Below are 13,864 nucleotides of genomic sequence, written 5' to 3'. Positions count from 1 at the left end.
CAAGTTTAGTTTATAGCATCATTTAAGATGGAACAGAAAATGTGAATAAGATTCTGAATCAGAGTCACTTCAGCCTCATATCCACGCTCCAGTTTCACCCGCACACTACATAGCAGTGGGAGGAAGCAGGCATATACCTGACGAGAATAGCTAGAGAATTGTCATCGAAAGCAAGCTTTCCCAGTCTGTTCTCCCTGTCCAAAAGCACTTCACACATCAGCAGGTGTGAAGAAGAAACTTCAGGCCTATTGCAGGCTTTCAGCAGCACTTGATTTTCTCCATTTCAGAAAAGCCAATACAATGTAGATTTATGTCTTGTGTTGCAATTTGATAGAAGCCATTTTTTTTCCTAAAAAATGCTTTATATGTTTAATTTTATCTTTTTTTTTTTAAGTGAAAGAGTATCGAGACTGTCACTTTCTCTTGAAAATATGACACAACAATCCACAATGTTGCATACACAAATATTTGTGGGCAGTCACAGTAGCTGGATAGGGCAAAACAAACATGGGAATGGTTTCCACAGGGCGAGATTAAATTTCACATATGGCCATCCTGATAGTGAACACAAAGAGGCTGAATATAGTACAACACAGTGGGTTTGTGGCTCCTTACTCTGCTCAGGACGTCTTTACACCACTGTCTTTAACACTCAGGAACATTGTACCTTTAAGAACAAAAGAAGAGAGTGTCACTGCTCAGATGTTACAAAGAGCACCGGTTCAGGAGGTGGAGTTTATTCATGTGTCACTCCAGTGTAGGACTCCAGTCCTGGAAGATCAATGCTCTGTAGACTTTGGTTTTCATTCACGCTATATTTTTGATTATATCACAGTTAGTTCTGACTCTTCAATGTAATTGGCTGAGAGAAGTTCCAGGAGTGTCAATATTACACGATAATGGCACTTTGACTGAAGCTCTTCAGGTATCACTCCACAGAATAGCACCTCCTCCACCACAGCATTGTGCCTGGATTGTGTCTCATCTAATGGTAAAGGGGTACATTTTCGGTTCGTGCACCTTATTTTGAACAGAGTTATGGCACAATGGAATCTGCTTTTAGATTTGTAAACAAAACAGTAAATTGATACGTATATGTGGTTTCTGTGATTGTGTTTATCTCAAGCCAAGGCACGTATTTTTTCTGTCTTCTTTATCATAAAATCTGGTGGTATAATTGCAATAATACACTCAAGGTTCTTGCTATAACGTGATATATTGCAACTGGTGTACTGATCTATGACCACAGCACACAAGTGCCAGTATCTCACATTATAGCACAAACCTCGAGTGTATTATTTCATAATTAAAGCCTTCATCAGCTGAGTTCAGATCAGCAGATGAGGACCATTCTATTTTTCCCAGAGCTGTGGACTAGAGAGAGCTTAACATCCCAACTTTTCTCAGTGTACTCCTGCCATCTAGCAAGCACATTTTCTAAACAATGGCAATTCAAAGTGCTTTACAGAGCAGTACAGAAAAACTACAGTAGAAGAATTAAAAATGTAAACGACACTAAGAAACAAAAAAAGCTACTAAAGTAGAATTAAAACTGATTATATAATAAAAAACTAAAATAATTAAAAACCTATTCAAGTAGAATTAAAACAAATTAAAATATAAAATACAAATAAATTGGGCAATAAAAGACAGGGCATTTACTTAAAGTAATACTTTATGAATGTAATGATTCACAACAGACTCACACGGTCCAAGCTTGTTTTGAAAACAGGGACTGCTGACATTATCACTGTAGCAACACAGACTGATAAGTATCAATCTCTCTGATTACATGAGGTGGCCTCTTCTCTTTCGTTGGAGGAAGGAGGGTGGAGCTCCTGCTGACGATGAGATAGAGAGCGAAGTTGACTATCTGATGATCTGAAGAGCTTGTCTTTTTCTTTGAGATATCGTAAACTGCCGGGGAGTTTTGTTTAACAGTTCATCTATTTGGCTGAGCTTCATCAAGGCAGCTTTGACAACTAACTCCATGACTGGAGAGTGTAGTGGGGAAGAGAGGAATGCTGACTCCTTGGGGCTGTAGATGGTAGTGGAGGTGAATCTGGGCTGATTTTTCTCTGTACCTGAGGACTAGCTGACAGGGAAAGTGACAGCTTCATCCCTGCAGATACCAGCTTCTCTATTGTTGCTGGAAGGTGAGGGTGAGGTGAGGGTGAGGTGGAGATGGAGGATGGTATAGATTTCTCATGTGTCTCTGGCAGCTGATACTGTAGTGCATGGCTATCATCCAATAATTCTCCACTGTCAGTAAGGGCATGATGTGGTTCTGGAGTGAAAGAGTCCTTGGGTGTAAGTGCAGACAACTCTGCCTTCTCAGTAGAGGGAGACTGTTGTGTCTCTGAAGTGACGCCCTTAGCTGTTAACTCTGACACATATTTGCTACTGGGAACAGAGAGGTTGCACATGGAGAAGATAAAAGTCTCTATCACCAATCTGACACCTTTTTTTTGTGTGAAGTCCATCTTGCATAAAAATTCTCGCTTACTAAAAAACAGATTACAATTGTCAATAAAGTTCAGTCTATTTGTCCTGCAGCTTTTTTGTATCCACATGTTCAATACAAGTAGGCTTGAAAAAATATTAGTGCTCCTGGCAGGCAGAGGACCACTGATAAATGCCTGGATGTTTAGCTTGAGTAGAGTGTTAAAGAGAAAATTAAAGTTTTTTTTTATTACCTCAGACTCATCCTTCCTTCTGTCATTCTTACCAACATGGACAATGATCCGTTTCACTGATGTGTGTTCAGCCAGCAATGTAGGAAGCTTTTCATTCAGTTCAGAGACTGTGATGTTAGTCTTACGTTGAGCTATGAGTTTCTGATTTTTCACTAAAGAGAGTCATCTACAAAAACAAGGGTGTCAGTTCCCGGCCAGTAGGAAACTTACAGAGATCTTGCAGTGGTTCAACTATTTTCTGCAAGTGGAGTGACTGGAGTTGACTTCCTCCTCTGGCTTTGTGCTGTGATCTTAGTGCAGCAGCAATGGCTTTAGCTTTGGCTGGATGGGCTGTGCCTGCAGGGGTGGAGGATGAGACGATAGATCTGTATAGGGAGTCCATCCAGATGTTCTGCTGGTGCAGCTCTGTGCATCTTCACTGCCTGCTGCTTCAATACGACCTCTGCTCACTGTGCGCTGCCAGCACTCCCACTCTCTGACACTCGGAGAGAACAGCACAGGAATGCCAGTCCTTAAACTCTGATAAAAATGTCTGAAAGCTTGTTTCCAAAACAAATTTGGCAGCACATGTGCTCTGGAACCGAAAGAGGCATTCTATAGTTTTCTTTGTTAGTCAGAAGACTTTCCTGATTCATTCACTAAAAATCTAAAAAGATTTTTCAGGGTAAGAGCAAAATACAGTGTAGTAAATATAATTTAATTTTATATTAATGTAGTAAAAATTGCACTGTACAATTTCTGTCCTTGCCTGAGTAAAATAAAATAAAGATAAAAATAGAGCTAAGCAGGAGCGAAACAAGTTTATAGTCTGCACAATAGTGAAGCCGATGAGAGCCAGCAAAGCAGACGAAGCAGTTAACATGAGAAAGACAATTCCGTTTGCAGGAACTTCCACCAAATTTTAAATACTCTGCATTAATAAACTGTCGAGTTGTAAACTAAGTGATGGGGGTTGGAGTCAGGATTGCTCAAAGATAAATAGAACCAAATATCTTCCTCTCATAGCTCATCAAAAGAAGTGACCATATGAAATGTTGTGAACATGACATTGTTTCACCAGAGTTTTGAGAACATACAACTCAAACATAAAGCAATCAGCCACAAGATTAAAACCACTGACAGGTCAAGTAAATGCAAGTATAATCATTTTCAATTGCATTTGACAGATCAGTGCATCCCAGCAAGCAGCATATGGTTTTAGTAGCTACAGACAGAGTCAGAGTACCCAAGCTGACAACTGATCTCTGCCAAAAACAGCTATATTCAAATAAATATCTGTTAAAATCATTGTAACTTTAAGATTTCCTGCCCCTCTGTTTGCCTTTGTGTCGAAGTGTATGTGTTAATACTCCCCAGTGCTGTTTTCTTTCATTTTACACTGCTTTTGTACGTATTGGTCAGAGATAAAACATTCTTTAGTTTCCTAGTTGTTTAGGTCTAGTTTGCTCTTTTCTTTGGTGTTTCTTCCCCATGTTTTCCATCTTAATCTTTTCTCTTTGAGATATAACTTTGATCAATCATGCCCATGATAAGCTGGGTTCTAGAAGCAGGGGGATACATACACTGTACTGTAGCAAGAGTATCACTGGGGTTTAAATGCACTGGTAAATATAGTCCCATGGCAGTGGAGCTATGTCGAAATCATACAACACAGACATAATCTCTTACTATCTGTCTTTAACATACTGTGGTCACCGATGCTAAAGGAAAGATGGGTGAGTGTCATCTTTGAAGTGATAAAGAAAGAGGAAGCAGCTAAAGCAGAGAGAGGGTCACACAGGGACATTCCAAAGAGAATTGACCTCGGGAGAACAACACACATACACACACAATCATAAAGCTGGAGATCAGTTCAGGATTTTAAATTCTTTTAAACAGATGATTCAGAGTTTACATCACACCTGATGGAGATTTAGTGCTGCAGGGGTTTTGCTACAGATCTGATAGAATTTACTGGAGGTATAAAAGGTGATCTGCTATTTGCAATTTGATTGGCAGGTCCAGTGGGCTGCTTTGACGTGATTAGGTGGAACTCTTTGAATCTGTTTTGAACATGAACCATATGGAGGAAATAGAAAATATTTCTGTTAGAATGGAACAGATAAGTGTATAAATACACAAACACACTATATGTGGGTTCACAAAGAGAGACTTACTTTGCTTTCCTGGAGACTTTACAATGTTCTACAGGAACCTTCATTCAGATGACTCTGGATCGCATCAGTGTAGATGGAGAGGAGGATTGAGTCATGATGTGAAATCCTGTAAACTTTGTAATCTTTGTAAACTATATATATATATTAACTAATGAAGTGGTCATAATGTCAAGAAACTCCACCTTGAATTATTAGATGATGTCATTTATGATTTAAAGTTGTTCAGGTCCTAGTGCTGTGACTGGTTTTCTGGGAGAGATCCTCACAATCAACTGTTCATCCCCAGAAGAGCTGAGGACAGACACCAAAGCTTTCTACAAAGATGATGATCAGAATTTTGCTGAACTGATCACTACCAGAGTCTCAGAGAAACAGATCCTCCATCTCTGAAGACAGACGCTCTAAAGTTGTCAGTGTGAGAATCAGTGATGTGAGTGAAGAAGATGGAGGAGTTTATTACTGTGGAGTGTGGGTTATAGGGAAGTCAGTCCATTACCTCTCCTTCTTCTCAGAGATCCAGCTGCAGGTCACTGGTGAGAGACATGGTCTTTTCCTATTGGTCAGAGTCCTGAGTGTGTTTCTGATTGTAAGATGATTTAGAGCCTTTTTGTTTTAAATGTTTGTCAAAAATATCTAAAACTCCATAATGTTATTATTGGGGAAATGTGTTTAGTGTAAATCTATAATGAGCATCATTTGAACAACACACTGAGGGTGAGGGTGATCTTCAGGCTGCAGGTTGTGTCTCTGTCACACAGCTCCAGGGACCTGGAGGTTCTGGGTTCAAGTCCTGCTCTGGGTGATTATCCGTGAGAAGTTTGGTGTGTTCTCCGCTTGTCCACGTGTTTAGGTGCTCCAGTTTCATCCCACGGTCAAAAACATACAGGTTGGTAGTTAGAATGGCAACTCAAAAGTTTCCATAAGTCTGGGTCCTGTTTGTTTCATTCTGTAGGTAAGACACATTCTAAGATTCTCTATTTGCAGGGGTCTGTAATGAAGCATGGAGGAAGGAAACGTGTGTTTGCAAAGTCCACATAAACACCACACAAATCAAAACTGATTTGGGAAACATTTTCATGAAAGAAGCAATAACACAGTTTGCTTTTCAGCACATAACACAAATTCTTATGAGCAGAGGTTTATAAAATCATGAACACAGACCAAGAACACCAGGAGACAGTTACAGGATGTGGCCACAGGCTAGCGGAAGATGAGGGACATGACGAAATGGTGGAGGTTGTAAGACATTGAGGATAAAACACTAAATAATTGAGGATGAACATCAAGGCAGAGCAGGATGTTGTGGGGTTCTCCAACAAGAAAGCTGTGAGAGAGATAGAGCTAGGCTCCTAATCTTTTTAACAGACCACAGTCATTTTTTAACAGAGAGATTTCAGCTACTCCTTATTATTGAATTGGATTTAAAAGCAACCTATTCACTGTGGGGATGCATTTATAAAGGTAAATATTTTTCAATAAGTCACCAGTGCTTAAAGAAACGGCTTTCTGATTCTGTTCTTCTTCCTGATTGTGCTGCTTTGAGTTTATAGCGCTTTGTTCTGTTGTCTGCTGTTCTTTCTTTCTTGTCCATGTGAAAAAAAAAACTGTAATAAACAGATAATTATCAGTGGCAAGATCTTTCATCAGATATGATACAGTATTTCATAAGAATATATCACAAGAAAAGAAAGAACTTGAACTTCTATCATATTTCTCAGAAAACGATCACTTCCCACAGCAAACGCACTTTCACTGACCTCTCCACAAGAACTCTCAGTACTTTATCATCCCTGACCACTATATTCTGTCCATGTCAGTTCCTCGCACAGAAAGCCTATGAAATGATCATTTTTAGAAGTTTAGAACTGTACATAAAATAACAGAATTAATGCCTGTCAGTAACAGTGTGATAGTTATGAATGTTATTACAACAGTGTAGTTTTTCTAATGTGCTTAATCAAGTATAGTGAAATTTGGAAGACATGCACCACAAAAAGTTTTATCAGCTCCCTTTACTGAAACATATGTAATGATAATAGTTAACCGGAGAACATTTTAAAATCTGTCAAAAAGACATTTGTCCATCAGATACAGAAAGCACTCGATGGTTTTGGCCACCAGATGTCGCTACTGTGCACTGTGTCATGAAAGAGCAGTTGTAAAAGGGCAGAGAAGGGGAAGAAGAATTCTTACAATCACACAAACATGGTCTATTAAAGTTGGAATGAGATTAAATATCAGTGAGAGATTTGAGGATAATGTGCAGGTTTGTTTGCTGTGGATAAATTAAACAAAAAATCCTAAAAGCCTCCAACACTGTGTTATATTACATGTATCAGTATTAAAATTCCTATACTATACTAACACTTTTATGTGCCTCTGGTACACATTAAACCTAGAGAATAATTCCCTCCATCTTTTCTTCTGTCTTGAATTCATTAGTTAACTCACTGGTTAAAGTCTTACTAATTTACACTGAATGTTAGAAAAACTGATTGCATGAAATCTGCATTCCTCCATCTTCGAGTGTTGCTAGACTTCGCTCTATACTCAGTTTAAAAGATGCTGTTATCCTAATAAATTCCTTCATCACATGTAGATGACATAGGTTAAATCATTCTATGGCTTACCAACCAAATCTCTCCATCCTCTTCAATAAATATGAATTTCTGCAGCAAGACCCTAACCCTAACCCTTGTTATTCAACAATACAACCTAGTTATACTCGCTTCTCACACTAAGCTTCTGCTACAAAATCCTTCTGTTAACTTTTAAAGATGAAAAGCATGACAAATATGTTTTCAAACTTGAAGCAATCACAGAAAAATCCACCAAAAAATCTGGCATGACAAGAAAAGAATGCTTAAAGACGTTGATAGTTGTTTTGCCCATGACAGAAACAAGTTTGCTGGTAAAATGGCACAGACCATACAATGTGTTGTACCAAATCAACCAAACCACTTATTGAACTCTTGGACCCAGTAAGAAAATCTATCAGTCATTTCACACAAACATGCTTTGACAGTGGAGCGAGAGCAAGATCAAAGCCCAGAAATTGGAAGGGAGGGTGAGTGTGTTGAGTAGTGTCTGGAACACCTGAGATCGGGACAAAAGGAGGTGCTACAGAACATCATCCCCCAGAATCTCATCAATGGAGCAGAAGCAATATTTCAGCAGCATATGGAAGTTCCACTTGCAACATGTAAGGAACAGTGAGGTGGGTCTGACAGCAAATTCAGCATGTCCAAGTGTCACATGGTGTCATCAGATCTCAGATGGACAAAGTGATTGTGTGGACCCAGAATGTTGTCATTTTCTGCCCCAGTCTGTCAGCAGGCATTTTCCCGGAGAAGAGAGCTACAGTAGTGCCAGTTAAAGCAGACTCTCCTGGTCAGCTCTACGAGGCTGCAGTTTTTTGTACCCTTTCCATGTTAAATTGTGCTGCAGTTACATTCTGCTTTTAACACCAAGCATTTGATAAAATGCTGTGCAAACACCATGAATGAAAAAGGAGAAACACACAGAGCAATTTTGCAAGTTTAATTTATAGCCTCATTTAAGATGGAACAGGAAATCTGAAAATGAGTTTGGTAAATATAAAGCTAACTTCAGCATTGAAACCACTCTCCCCTTCCAACAGCATACTACACAGCAGCAGGAGGGAGCAGGCTTTTATCTGGTGAGGAGAGCTAGAGAACTGCCATTGAAAGCAGGCTTTTCCAGTCTGCTCTCCCAAAAGCACTTCACACATTAGTGCCTAAGGAGGCAGACAGCAGGGGAGCAGAGCTTTTAATGACTAATTCCTAATATATATATAGTTGCATTTACTTAATGTGTATATATAATTTGCTGATAAGTGTATAGTGTTCCAGTCTCTGTCTGACAGAGGTACTAATTTCATGCTCTAGATGGCAGTATAGGACCTCCATCACAGACCAGCAGTGAATCAATGACATGTGTGGTGACACCCCACTCAAGTAACAAATAGAAATCAATGTTGAAAACTGCAGTGTAGGAAAGTGTCCAGTAAAATGTCTAAAAAAACATTCCACGTGGTGCAGAACAAATGTTCCTCAAAAGTGTAGTAGCGATAAATTAATGATTAAAGCTAATTGATAAATTCTCATTAGTTTGGACAGAGTATTATTGAAGTATTACAGCAGGATACTAAGCTGTGGTTTAGTACATAGTCAGTAAATAAACTGTGAATCAAAACTACACTGAGTAATACATTAGTGCTTAATGGTTTACTAATAAGTAATGCATAATAACCAGATGAGTAACAAGTTATAAACAGCTTATTAATGACTTAAAGTGCCCTAAAATGTTGGCAGCTTTCAGCTGCAGCTATACTACAAATCTTATCTTACAAATCTCTTGTATCTTCTTGATAGATTGTGTTAACTCTTTCTTTCTTGTGATTCAAAAAGGGAAGTGGGCAGGTTGTTTCTGCAGATGCAGCTGAAAACAGTACAGACATAGAGTGAGACAGGGAGGGAACTCAGAATGAAGATCCTCCTCATCTTCAGCCTTTACCTGATCTCAGGTAAGAAACACACTTCTAAATCATCAGCTCTATCAGCAGTGTCACATCCAGCCTTTCTTCACACGGACATTCCTCCTCTTTTAGCAGCTGCTGGAGGATCCAGGAGAGTGAGGGGATTTTCAGGAGGAGGAGTCCTCATCAAGTGCAGATATGACACAAAATACAAATCAAACACAAAGTATTTCTGTAAGGGTTCAGGGTTGATCTGTGTTGACCAAATCAAGACAGATGTTAAAAATGCGTGGGTGAATTCAGGACGATTCTCACTGTTTGATGACACCAGTGCTGCAGTTTTCTGGGTGAAGATCAGAGACCTCACTGTAGAAGATTTTGGGACATATCAGTGTGCAGTGGATATAAAAAGGAGTCTGGATCACTACACCCCAGTGGAACTGAAGGTAGAGGAAGGTGAGTGTCTCCATCACTGTCCTCTTTATGATCTGAATCCTCCAGCATCATTATTTTCAGTTACAGGTCCTCTTTTGCTGCATTAACTGCTTTTACTTTTTGATACTGGAACATAGCCATTAGTATTTTATTGTGACATATTTAGTGAGGTCACCAATATTTTGTTTTGGATCACCAACCCCAAGCCAACTCATCCCAAAGGTATTTTGGTTGTACTCCATCTTGTTTAGCAAACTGCTGCTGGTTTATAAACCTGTGCCTAAGCTTTGCATTGGCCATGATGATGTAAGGCTCACATGTAAGTGTTTCAGTGTCACATTCTATCAGCAGTGATTCATTATGTAGGTTACATAAACTAAGTGTGCTCAACTGAACTTTGGTGTCTGCAGCCACAACCTTAAATTTGGGCTGTCTACAGATGTTTGGGCATAGAGTATACCTTCCTGCTCCTTGAGTTCAATCAATAAGATAATATAGCAGCACATATTGCATTGTTAAAATGATATATACAAATACTAGTCAAAATATGACCAGCTGGAACTGTGTTGAAGTATTTGTAACTGTTTTCTGTTCATTATTGACAGGACCACACTATGGAAATAAAATCATTGTGATTAGTTGTGAAGATGGAGATGTGGACACCATCTGTAAATACTCACAATCTATCAGTGACACACCCAATTTTTTTTTATCTGTGGCAGTGATAATATCATATCTGTTCACAATGGCAATGCGTTGATAGACAATTGAAAATATTATTGATATGATGATGGACAGCAGACCTTCACAGTGCACATCAGCGATATGAGTGAGGGAGACTTTAATGAATTCTGCAAATTTTACCATTTTTAAACTATACCACTGTTAAACTATAAAGAACCCACATCCTTTTCCTTTGATTGTGGTTTTTTATTATGGCTGTTTATGACTGACAGTTTCAGATTGTAATAGTAGCATCCACGTGACTGGCCGTGCTGGAGGAAGTGTGAACATCAGCTGCAAATACCCAGATGTCTTCAGGACTTACCCCAAGTTTCTCTGCAGGAGAGAAGACAGTGATGAATGTGTTTATGAAACACCAGTTAAAGAAAGTGGAAAATGGATAAACCAGGGAAAATACTCATTGCATGACAACAGAGTAAAGAACACCCTCAGTGTGATCATCAGTGAGGTGAGAGAGAGAGACTCTGGTGAATACTGGTGTGGAGCTGAATCAGACTGGGAATCTGATAATGAATACAAGATCTACATCACACACATCAACCTCACAGTGACCGGTGAGTAGAGATCCCATTTTGAAGTGGTTCATGGACAGCAATATGTATATTTTAATCTGACTGAAACGAAGAAGCCATTACACATGTCTAACAGACTTGGATAGGACACCTCCTAGGAAATCCTGGAATGCTGTTGGAGGTGGTGTTGATAGAGACAAAAGGGGGCATTGTCAGATCACATCAGACGTGACTTACAGGCCTCAGACTCCAGGGAGTTAAGTAAACCCACACTAACATTGTGACAACATACTAAATGCCTAGACAGTGCCTTAAGGTTGGGCTAGAAACCAAGACCCCAAGACCCTGAAGCTGTGTTGAACCAACAATAAATTTTGCGCTAGTGTTTCATTGGTGCAAGGCTTCCAAAATGCATAATGTAAAATTATTATTCCTAGTTCTAAAGGTTTTAATTCTTTGTAGCAGAGAAAGTAGCACCAGCAACAACATCATCATCAACATCATCAAGCTCAGAAACACAGCCTGAAGAACTAAACACAACTTCAACTTTAACATCAACTGGACCTTCCTTGTCAGATGCATCAAAAGGTACAGCACACACTGGCTGCACCCCACAACTCTGTCGCTAATATTTGTCACTTCCTTTAAATCATGTCATTGCCTACCTTCAGCTCACTGACCACAGAACCCACATCCTGTGTTGACTTCATCTCCTTTTACAAGGTCTTGCCAAAAAAGGCCCATTCCTGAAGTTAATTTGTTTGTTTTTGATTGTTGTTCTTTATTTCGATTATTATTATTGATATTAGTGTTATTAACATTATTTATTCTCCACGTCCACTCAAGCTTCCACCACCAACCCTGTTGTGTTTGTGTTTGTGGTGTTGCTAATGTCTGGATTCATATTCTTCATTGTTGCTCTATGGAAAAGACACACAACTCAAGGTAACACCACAAAAATTGACTCTTGTGCAGCATACAGAGTGAAAACATTGTGTCATGTCTGATTTTGTTTCAGAATGTATATATATTTTTACACTTTCAAAACTGATCAACAGAAGATTACACGGTATGTGAGATTGAGGTCACTATGGTTAGAGCAAACTGTCAGCTGGAATGGTACAAAGCTCCTCCGCATTAGAGCTCCAACAATAGGTTTTGTCATCCTGCAGCCATTAGCAATAGTGAATCATCGCGGTGTGGCTTCAGTATACCAGCCACCACATCAATGAGAACAACTGAATCATTTGCACGTAAATGTTGATATTTAAGTTATTTAGCAACAACAACTTGATTTTATTTTGTTTCTGTGGCTGCTATTGAAGCCACCCCACAATGATTCACTATTGCTTATGAGCATGTTTGTGAGTGACTCTTCTCTGGCCTTAATGTGGATGATTTATAGTCACTCAGACACTACCTACTGAGCAACAAATATTTCAAAGCCATTTTCACATGACCTGAGGCTCAGCAAAAGCAATGCCAGTACAGTGATACTGATCATCTTGATAATGAGATTTGAGATTAATTAACCACAGTGTAGTTACAGCTACATTATTTTTCTACAATTGGTTTCAGTACGCTAAAGATTTGCCTCATTGGCAGATGCTACCCTCTGCTGGACACAGCAGGGAAGCTAGAGGAAGAAAAGATTCTAAACAGAGTCCAAAAAAAGACCCTGCTGCCTGTTTGATTTTGTGGAAATTGGACATTGGATTCAATATTTCATTTAAGAGTGATTTTATTTTTATTTTTCTTGTCGTCAGCCCCAGCTTCAGCACCAACCCAGTCCCAGACGAACTCCTCAGAGAATCACAGGGTCAGTCTCCTCTGACTTTAAAGTCAATGCCAAAAACTGTGAACTATTACATTTGTAAATATCATGTAACAAATGGTTAACAACATGTAACCATGTTAGAAGTCATCATGGCTTATTAAACTCACACTGAGATTTTTCATAGCGTTAATACAGCTGTGTATTTTTATTATTAATAATAATAGTAGTAAAAACAGATGTTAGATTTCATTAAGGCAATTTATTTCAGGAATTTTTTTAAACAAGTTGTGTTCCCTGTGACAATGAAATGTAGTATCTCCAAAACAGTACCTTCCAATATTTCCAGTATGTGATGGTTTATCAATTCCTTCATTTCTGTAACTGCTTTATTATGCAAGGTTTTCTTCCAAGAGGGGATTTACATGTGCACCAATATTATACAAAACATTCCTCTTTCAGGATTCTGATGCTGAAGCTGACTATGAGGACATTCATGAACCCAGGCAACTTCCTGCCACAGACTCTGGACTTTTCACAGTTTACACTACAGCCAAATTCCCGACAGACACTGTGACTGTTTATAGCTATGTCCATTTACCCACCAAAACCTGCAACCCCACAAAGCCTATTAATTCCAATGCAGAGCTACCCATAGGTCTCTCTGATTCAGCAGAAAGTCCTATATATGCCACAGTGGATTTAAGCAAGAAAGCAGACGGCTTTGCAGTTTCCACAGCAACCATCAATAAACAAAGAAACTGAAGTTACATGAAGTTACTGTTAGAGAACATGGCTAGGCTAGCACTAGAGCCCTTCAATTGATCCTGAAATGGTTGTAACTGTGCATCCAGATTGTATTTATGTCTTATACAGTGGAGTGAGATGTAGGTGAGATTTACATTAAGTAAAGCTCTGTCACCCTTGAATTTAAACACTGCCCTTGTTTTGTGCCTTTTGTTTTGATTTGTTTATACTGGTAAATGTTCAGCATTGTAGATTTTCACTTTGATTTTTTCCCTTTTCAAATATGAAATGTAAGGTGTTGC

The 13,864-nt window shown here is 39.0% G+C and overlaps 1 protein-coding gene across 3 annotated transcripts; it reads left to right on the top strand.

Moving 5' to 3' along the window:
* The first annotated feature begins 9,309 nt into the window (after window positions 1-9,309).
* Window positions 9,310-13,855, top strand: LOC136687544 (CMRF35-like molecule 8). Of its 3 annotated transcripts, none has more exons than XM_066662024.1 (8): window positions 9,310-9,398; window positions 9,483-9,806; window positions 10,742-11,083; window positions 11,178-11,297; window positions 11,504-11,629; window positions 11,888-11,986; window positions 12,808-12,860; window positions 13,278-13,855. In XM_066662024.1, exons 1-8 carry the CDS (start codon window positions 9,359-9,361, stop codon window positions 13,578-13,580), a joined length of 1,407 nt encoding a protein of 468 aa, XP_066518121.1. In that variant the 5' UTR covers window positions 9,310-9,358; the 3' UTR covers window positions 13,581-13,855. The 3 variants fall into 3 exon arrangements, with proteins under 3 accessions (XP_066518121.1, XP_066518124.1, XP_066518123.1); XM_066662026.1 differs by having other exon boundaries at window positions 9,343-9,398; window positions 9,486-9,806; XM_066662027.1 differs by lacking the exon at window positions 11,178-11,297.
* The last annotated feature ends 9 nt before the right edge of the window (window positions 13,856-13,864 follow it).

This window comes from Hoplias malabaricus, chromosome 2, assembly GCF_029633855.1.
Source record: "Hoplias malabaricus isolate fHopMal1 chromosome 2, fHopMal1.hap1, whole genome shotgun sequence".
Classification (NCBI taxonomy): domain Eukaryota; kingdom Metazoa; phylum Chordata; class Actinopteri; order Characiformes; family Erythrinidae; genus Hoplias; species Hoplias malabaricus.
The sequence above is the reverse complement of the archived record's forward strand: the minus strand, read 5'-3'. Positions and strand labels throughout refer to the sequence as shown.

Bases quoted from the DNA above. Each gene is read 5' to 3' on its own strand.
- LOC136687544 (XM_066662024.1), top strand. From the start codon at position 9,359: ATGAAGATCCTCCTCATCTTCAGCCTTTACCTGATCTCAG. The intron at 11,630-11,887 runs GTACAGCACACA...CGTCCACTCAAG, and splicing joins CTTGTCAGATGCATCAAAAG to CTTCCACCACCAACCCTGTT. The intron at 12,861-13,277 runs GTCAGTCTCCTC...TTCCTCTTTCAG, and splicing joins ACTCCTCAGAGAATCACAGG to GATTCTGATGCTGAAGCTGA.